This window comes from Uranotaenia lowii, chromosome 2, assembly GCF_029784155.1.
Source record: "Uranotaenia lowii strain MFRU-FL chromosome 2, ASM2978415v1, whole genome shotgun sequence".
Classification (NCBI taxonomy): Eukaryota; Metazoa; Arthropoda; class Insecta; order Diptera; family Culicidae; genus Uranotaenia; species Uranotaenia lowii.
Genome location: NC_073692.1, coordinates 76,618,127 through 76,626,931, shown reverse-complemented (window position 1 = coordinate 76,626,931; position 8,805 = coordinate 76,618,127). Strand labels below are relative to the sequence as shown.

The 8,805-nt window shown below is 29.4% G+C and overlaps 1 protein-coding gene across 1 annotated transcript in view; it reads right to left on the bottom strand.

The window, feature by feature from the left end:
* Nucleotides 1–3,321: 3,321 nt before the first annotated feature.
* LOC129741575 (uncharacterized) overlaps nt 3,322–8,805 on the bottom strand; it is a 531,269-nt gene continuing 525,785 nt past the window's right edge. The window contains exon 4 of the mRNA XM_055733311.1: nt 3,322–3,436. Within this exon, the coding sequence (XP_055589286.1) occupies nt 3,322–3,436 (115 nt within the window). The remainder of the gene's footprint in view (nt 3,437–8,805) is intronic.

Here is an 8,805-nt window from a genome sequence, read left to right as displayed (position 1 = left end):
GTCATTTTTGTCATTTTTGTCATTTTTGTCATTTTTGTCATTTTTGTCATTTTTGTCATTTTTGTCATTTTTGTCATTTTTGTCATTTTTGTCATTTTTGTCATTTTTGTCATTTTTGTCATTTTTGTCATTTTTGTCATTTTTGTCATTTTTGTCATTTTTGTCATTTTTGTCATTTTTGTCATTTTTGTCATTTTTGTCATTTTTGTCATTTTTGTCATTTTTGTCATTTTTGTCATTTTTGTCATTTTTGTCATTTTTGTCATTTTTGTCATTTTTGTCATTTTTGTCATTTTTGTCATTTTTGTCATTTTTGTCATTTTTGTCATTTTTGTCATTTTTGTCATTTTTGTCATTTTTGTCATTTTTGTCATTTTTGTCATTTTTGTCATTTTTGTCATTTTTGTCATTTTTGTCATTTTTGTCATTTTTGTCATTTTTGTCATTTTTGTCATTTTTGTCATTTTTGTCATTTTTGTCATTTTTGTCATTTTTGTCATTTTTGTCATTTTTGTCATTTTTGTCATTTTTGTCATTTTTGTCATTTTTGTCATTTTTGTCATTTTTGTCATTTTTGTCATTTTTGTCATTTTTGTCATTTTTGTCATTTTTGTCATTTTTGTCATTTTTGTCATTTTTGTCATTTTTGTCATTTTTGTCATTTTTGTCATTTTTGTCATTTTTGTCATTTTTGTCATTTTTGTCATTTTTGTCATTTTTGTCATTTTTGTCATTTTTGTCATTTTTGTCATTTTTGTCATTTTTGTCATTTTTGTCATTTTTGTCATTTTTGTCATTTTTGTCATTTTTGTCATTTTTGTCATTTTTGTCATTTTTGTCATTTTTGTCATTTTTGTCATTTTTGTCATTTTTGTCATTTTTGTCATTTTTGTCATTTTTGTCATTTTTGTCATTTTTGTCATTTTTGTCATTTTTGTCATTTTTGTCATTTTTGTCATTTTTGTCATTTTTGTCATTTTTGTCATTTTTGTCATTTTTGTCATTTTTGTCATTTTTGTCATTTTTGTCATTTTTGTCATTTTTGTCATTTTTGTCATTTTTGTCATTTTTGTCATTTTTGTCATTTTTGTCATTTTTGTCATTTTTGTCATTTTTGTCATTTTTGTCATTTTTGTCATTTTTGTCATTTTTGTCATTTTTGTCATTTTTGTCATTTTTGTCATTTTTGTCATTTTTGTCATTTTTGTCATTTTTGTCATTTTTGTCATTTTTGTCATTTTTGTCATTTTTGTCATTTTTGTCATTTTTGTCATTTTTGTCATTTTTGTCATTTTTGTCATTTTTGTCATTTTTGTCATTTTTGTCATTTTTGTCATTTTTGTCATTTTTGTCATTTTTGTCATTTTTGTCATTTTTGTCATTTTTGTCATTTTTGTCATTTTTGTCATTTTTGTCATTTTTGTCATTTTTGTCATTTTTGTCATTTTTGTCATTTTTGTCATTTTTGTCATTTTTGTCATTTTTGTCATTTTTGTCATTTTTGTCATTTTTGTCATTTTTGTCATTTTTGTCATTTTTGTCATTTTTGTCATTTTTGTCATTTTTGTCATTTTTGTCATTTTTGTCATTTTTGTCATTTTTGTCATTTTTGTCATTTTTGTCATTTTTGTCATTTTTGTCATTTTTGTCATTTTTGTCATTTTTGTCATTTTTGTCATTTTTGTCATTTTTGTCATTTTTGTCATTTTTGTCATTTTTGTCATTTTTGTCATTTTTGTCATTTTTGTCATTTTTGTCATTTTTGTCATTTTTGTCATTTTTGTCATTTTTGTCATTTTTGTCATTTTTGTCATTTTTGTCATTTTTGTCATTTTTGTCATTTTTGTCATTTTTGTCATTTTTGTCATTTTTGTCATTTTTGTCATTTTTGTCATTTTTGTCATTTTTGTCATTTTTGTCATTTTTGTCATTTTTGTCATTTTTGTCATTTTTGTCATTTTTGTCATTTTTGTCATTTTTGTCATTTTTGTCATTTTTGTCATTTTTGTCATTTTTGTCATTTTTGTCATTTTTGTCATTTTTGTCATTTTTGTCATTTTTGTCATTTTTGTCATTTTTGTCATTTTTGTCATTTTTGTCATTTTTGTCATTTTTGTCATTTTTGTCATTTTTGTCATTTTTGTCATTTTTGTCATTTTTGTCATTTTTGTCATTTTTGTCATTTTTGTCATTTTTGTCATTTTTGTCATTTTTGTCATTTTTGTCATTTTTGTCATTTTTGTCATTTTTGTCATTTTTGTCATTTTTGTCATTTTTGTCATTTTTGTCATTTTTGTCATTTTTGTCATTTTTGTCATTTTTGTCATTTTTGTCATTTTTGTCATTTTTGTCATTTTTGTCATTTTTGTCATTTTTGTCATTTTTGTCATTTTTGTCATTTTTGTCATTTTTGTCATTTTTGTCATTTTTGTCATTTTTGTCATTTTTGTCATTTTTGTCATTTTTGTCATTTTTGTCATTTTTGTCATTTTTGTCATTTTTGTCATTTTTGTCATTTTTGTCATTTTTGTCATTTTTGTCATTTTTGTCATTTTTGTCATTTTTGTCATTTTTGTCATTTTTGTCATTTTTGTCATTTTTGTCATTTTTGTCATTTTTGTCATTTTTGTCATTTTTGTCATTTTTGTCATTTTTGTCATTTTTGTCATTTTTGTCATTTTTGTCATTTTTGTCATTTTTGTCATTTTTGTCATTTTTGTCATTTTTGTCATTTTTGTCATTTTTGTCATTTTTGTCATTTTTGTCATTTTTGTCATTTTTGTCATTTTTGTCATTTTTGTCATTTTTGTCATTTTTGTCATTTTTGTCATTTTTGTCATTTTTGTCATTTTTGTCATTTTTGTCATTTTTGTCATTTTTGTCATTTTTGTCATTTTTGTCATTTTTGTCATTTTTGTCATTTTTGTCATTTTTGTCATTTTTGTCATTTTTGTCATTTTTGTCATTTTTGTCATTTTTGTCATTTTTGTCATTTTTGTCATCATAACAATAATGTATGCTAGAATGTTTTTTTTTTTTGCAACAATTTTTCCTCTGATTCAAGAATAATTTCGGTGTTTCTTTTTGATATATATCAAAAATATCGAGCATATTTCCATTACTAATTCTGTATTTCATTTAAGGTTAAAATATTAAACAAAATCTTTGATATTGTTTCTATTCAGCTGGTTCTTATATCAGGCCAGGATTATTTCGGCATCAAGCTTCCTGTTAACTGAGATCTGGACCAGTTGGATTGGTTCCCTATCAATGAGCCTTAGTGGCCACCAGAATTCCGCACCCAATCCCACACAGAGTCACTTACCTTTGGGCCACTAATCGGCTTAGAGTGTGGACATTTTTGAGTGAATCGAGAGGCAGTCCTTGCAGTTGATTGTCCGAAATATCCAGTGATACCAGCGAGTGTTGCATGAAGCTGAAATGAAATAAAGCAGATCGAAAGTTTTTTTCTGTTAGAAATTGTTTTATTTTTACGCCCGCATCGCTTTTTTTTATTTTTGAATGGCTGATGATTGTTTGATGCTTTGGTTGCAAAGATGAAAAAATAGCCTCTCCCCAATATGACAGAAATCTCACAAAAGCTTTCGGGGGTGGAAAATATTTGATCGCCTGGAAATTGAATTTGTAAGGATTCCCTTGGCCGTACCCATACTCTCAGTTGCCGGATGCACAGCTTGTACCCGGAACAAGTTCCCATACCCGAGAAAGCGGAAAACTCCCCTCCTCCCAAAAAAAAAAAACAGGAAGGCGCTCGCCCGGGCAAAGTTCTTCGTATTTGCATTCAGTAAACCGTAGCAGATTTTGCTCGTTTCCAATTGAACAAACAGCTAAGCTCTCTCCGGAGCAAAGCGATGACTTTGCCCCTCATTCACCCACACCCACACACACACAACCAGCTGCGATGCCAAACAGGAAGAGAAAATCAATTCTGGCCGAACAAAAGACAGGAAATAAATTCTAAACACCGGGGGCGCCAGGAATAACGCTTCAGGTGCCGGGCAACTAAAACGGAGTACAGGAACAGAAAAATTGAAGATGTGGGTGATGTTTTGCTACAGAGGAGAAAATAAAAAGAACAAAAAAGTTGGTCACTTTCGAGAGCAGCGTTGCCATTCAATTGCTTCGGGGGTAAAGGTGTATGTTTACGAAAGTTCTTTAAAGTTTAAGAACATAGAAAAAAAATCGTTGAGAATTGGGTATTTCAATATATCCAGTAAGAGTTGTTCTTATGTATGTAAAGTTGTTTTGCTTAATAAAAATATTGGAATAAATTGAATAAAACCATGTGTTCAATAAATGGCAAACAATCTAAATTTTGTAGAATAAAAAAATCGAGTAATTTTATTTCAAACTTTTCAAAAGCACGGATACAAATGATGAAAAAAATCCCAGCTTTCACGGTTTGCTTAAGGGTCTTGGAATAGTTTGAATTTTATATAAATTTAAAGAATTTTTCATAACGTTCTTAAAACTTTATTTTTTCCCCTTTCTGGATTTCAAAAATAATATTGGGGGGGGAGCGGGGTGAGAGGAAGTAGGTGACAGATTTTCGATATTTAAACCGGCCTTATTAAAACTGCCCTTCAAAATGTCCGAAATAAATCAACGAGCAGAAGAAACAACTAACAAACTTTCGTTTCTAATGAATTTCATAGCATGTTGAATGTTACTATATGTTGAATACTAATCAGTATTTTTTTTTAATATTTTTATTTTTTTGCATTGATTTTCATCCAATTTTGAAGTTTTAAACCTCGGATCTCAATAAGGCTGTTCAAATCAAAGTTATTGTATATATTTGTTAAGATTCTTAAGTTGGTCAAAATTGTTGGTTGAATTGAGCAAATAATTCTCTTTTATCAAGCTTTACTTAGTAAAATAAATTTGAAATTCTATAATTGTCAATCCCAGCTCCGATTTTTTCCAAAAGAACTGAAGAAGGAAATAAATAAACTTTAAGGTATTTTTTTGAAATATTTAATAAATTTTTCAAGATTTCAAACAGTTGAAAGAGTAGACTGTAGAAAATAGTAGTTATCGTTTTTTTTTCAAATTTTGATCCCAAATAACTCAATTATTTAATTTTGTGCAAACACCCTGATTCCGCGCATTGAAAAAAATCAATAAATTTGTAAAATTTTAAAATCAACTAAAAAATAGAACAAATGTGGTTAGAGATAATGTTTTAGCATGATTGATGCAGGTTTTTCTCCTCGGATTGAGAAAAAAAAATTATAAAATCACAAAGTACGCATAATTTAGATCTGCGCAGAATAAGGGATGGTTACAGTACCTTATGCTTCTCAAAAAAAGTTTGCGGTCTATTAACTTCCTCGTTTTTTCATATTTATATAACATATTTCAGCGTTGCGTTGTAGTTTTTTTTTGCGTCACATCATTTCATTCATTTCGTTGTAATTTCTGTATTTCTCAATCGATTTAATTCTGTAGAAAACATTGAACGACGCTTAAAAAGTTTGAATAGAACCTGAATTTTTATTGAAATATTTGTAAACACAAAGTGGATAAAAATTTCGTTGGTTCACATCTTTAGAAAAAACTTTATTCCAACCTCTGCATATGGTAAACTATAAAAAAAAAATTAGCCCCAAATGTCTTGACATCCTGAAATCGGTCTTCATCGTGCTTTCGCCGTGTGCGGTTCGTTTTGTTTTATTCTCCGGTTCGTTCGTGAACTGATATTGGTGGTAAAAATTGCAAAGTAATGAATGAAAGAATTTTTTTCGATAGTTAGATGAAGTTTAGTGAAGCTTGCTTGAATCGTGTGTTGATTAAGAAAAAATAAATAGAAAATTTAAAGAAATTGTGTTCATTTGAATATTAGAACTATGCAGAATATTCTACGATGCGTCGCGATGATGGTTATCGGTAGTGAACTGGGTGACAAAAAAGTTATGTTCGGAACATTTTAATTATTCCCGATTCCCGATGAGTGTTGTGGGCAGAAATTCTAAATTGATTTAAGTGTCTGTTATTATGAGTGAAATAAGTGATGTCTTTTACCATCCAAGAATGTATCGCCGAGACATATCCGAACATGTCTGCCTCAGGTCAAACAAATTTGGAACGCGAAAAACAGAGAACTTACATCTGCGCATGCGCGTTTACTGTATAGGATTGCATAGGCGCATATTCTGGATCGAAGAAAGCGATGGAAAAAACTCAAACCCAACCCGGTGAGGCATTTCCGATTATCTTTTTTCTTTCTTGTTTCTCCTGCTTCTTTCGTTTTAATTTTCTCAATAACATGCCTATCAGCCGCAGAGAGGCAATTTTCATTGGGAGTAAATAATCATGTCTTCTTAATAACTTTCTATCATTTGGGTCGTTAGATTCAACTTTATGAAAGTAAACAAGGTGGGTTCCAGCTAAAGGTAAGCTGAGAGTGTCTAGAGGTATGACAGGTAAAAAGGTAAGATTATTTTACCATACAAATATTTCATTGATTGAATATATTATATAAGAACGTACAAAAAGTTGCCAGCTGGGCAGGTATCTACACGGATGCGGAATACCAGTCGTAGATTCCTAACCCTAAATATGCTATGAATTTTATACGGCTGCGAAACAGTTTGCTCGTTCTACAAGTAATACATACACCTACACGAAACATTTTCATTTCATGTTAGTTCACACGAAGCCATGGTGTCGGGTATGTGATGATTTGCATTGAAGATTGGCCTAACTAAAAATCTAAAGGATGCAAATTAACGTATACGTTGGCGAAACTGCGGTGAATCCGTGCACCCATGGTGGATTATCTACATACATACAAACGTCTTGACATCCTGAAATCAGTTGCAGTTGCCAAAGTTTTGAGAAAAGAAAATTTTTATTTAATTATAACCCGTGTATTAAGAAAAATTGTAAGCATTCATCGAAATGTACATTTTGTTATTCAAAATTAACTAACTGAATTGTGTGAATCTCGTTTTTTATGTGTCGAATTTCATTTTTGCTTCTTCAATCGCTGATGAATTCACCTTACAAATGGTTTATGTGAATTATAACGAATATGAAAAATAAAAAAAATACTTCTGGTGCACAGGCGTCTAGAATAGGTCCAATATTGTTTATGCATAAGAAAGAATTCCAGATTTTTTCCATTTTTCCCGATGCAAACAAAAGTTTTCCTTGTTGTTCCAGATGTTTTAAGCATTTTTTTCTTTTGATTATATAATAAAAATTCATTGTGTTACTAAAATTTGCCCAGATATTTCCCGGATTAAACGATGAAAACTTTCAAATTAAATGTCCAGTTTTTGAAAGATTTTTTAGATTAAACACCCGAATGACCCGAATTAGCTTGACAAAAACTCTTGAAATCTAAGGCTAGGGTAAGACACTTGAAAAATTAAATAACTAACAGAAGGTATAGTTCAACTTTCTAAAACTTTGAAAGAAGCACTATGAAGTTCGATGGTTTTCCGACCTGAGGTATAAGCTTGTCTATCAGTTGGTGTTTGACGTTTGCCAGAAGTTTTTCCGACCGTAAAAATCCGGACTATTTCATTATAAAAACCTTGCGAAAACCAGGCATTTGATTTATGATTTTTTTTTTTAAAACCCGATCAAAATTGATCAAAACTTTGAAAAAATTCATTAGAAGTCTGGAAAAAAAACATGAAGTTTTTTTTATCAAAACGAAACACATCAGCAGATATGCAAATCGCACTGAGATTTCCTGAAAATTGTTAATATTTAATCATTTTGCAAAAACTTGCTCAACAAACTTTATTCTAGAACAAAAAAAAATTAATATTAAACTTCATTCGATTTTTCGTTTTGTTTTGCAAGTTCACCGATTTAATCGGGGCCAAAATCCAGGCTTTTTTCATCGAAATCGGGAGAACCGTGCCAGATCAGATCTTTTCTCAAGTTTTATACCAAAAATAAAATAAAAAAAAATGTTAATATTTTTTATAAAGTGAGCTAAACAGGTCAAGTAAACTTCGTTTTTATTTAAATTAATAAATCGTAATAAATTTTGTTTGATTTTTCGAACGAATGTTAATCATTAAAGATTTTTGGCTTTTTCGGTCTTTTAAGTATGGTCGAAACGTCGGGTATTTCAAAAAAAAGGTGTTTGATATTCATAAAAGACCGAAAAACCCAACAATGTTTAATCGTAATAAATGTTTAACTTCATCTCCTCGTCCTTGACTTTTTCGAGCTTGTGAATCAATTTTTATGAATTCGTCTTAATATTGTTCGAGTTGTTTCCCATTTAAAGTTGAATTTGTATGGGGCTTCCCTTCCATAGAAAGTGAGATTCTTGAAACTATGACCCGAAGACCCTCTGATATCAAATTTCACTTCAATATTTCCGACCGTATTACAAGTTAACTTCAAAGAGAAAGCTCATTTGGAGTTTCTCAAAAAAAATTTTCTCACATGGAAAATGAGCTTTATTTGATCAAAAAAAAAAACTCGCATATACCAATAAAAAACCAAGTTTTGTATACAGGAAAAAAAAATTAAAGACCTCTTCAAGAAAGTGTGCTTCAAAAAATTCCAAAAACTCACAGTTTAACCAAATTTGAAATTCCTCATTTTGCATAGCGTGGCCATGATCCTCTTTTTACTTTTATATGTTTGTTAATTCAGACTCTGGGTAAGAATTTCAGTAGGTTTGTTGTTCTTAGAATATCTCAGAGGTTCTTCAATCATTCCTATTAAGAATATTGATTTTTGTTTCTTATTTAATCCACAAGTAGAAACTTATCCAAACATTCATACTGCTTGCATGATTTCAACTGATGG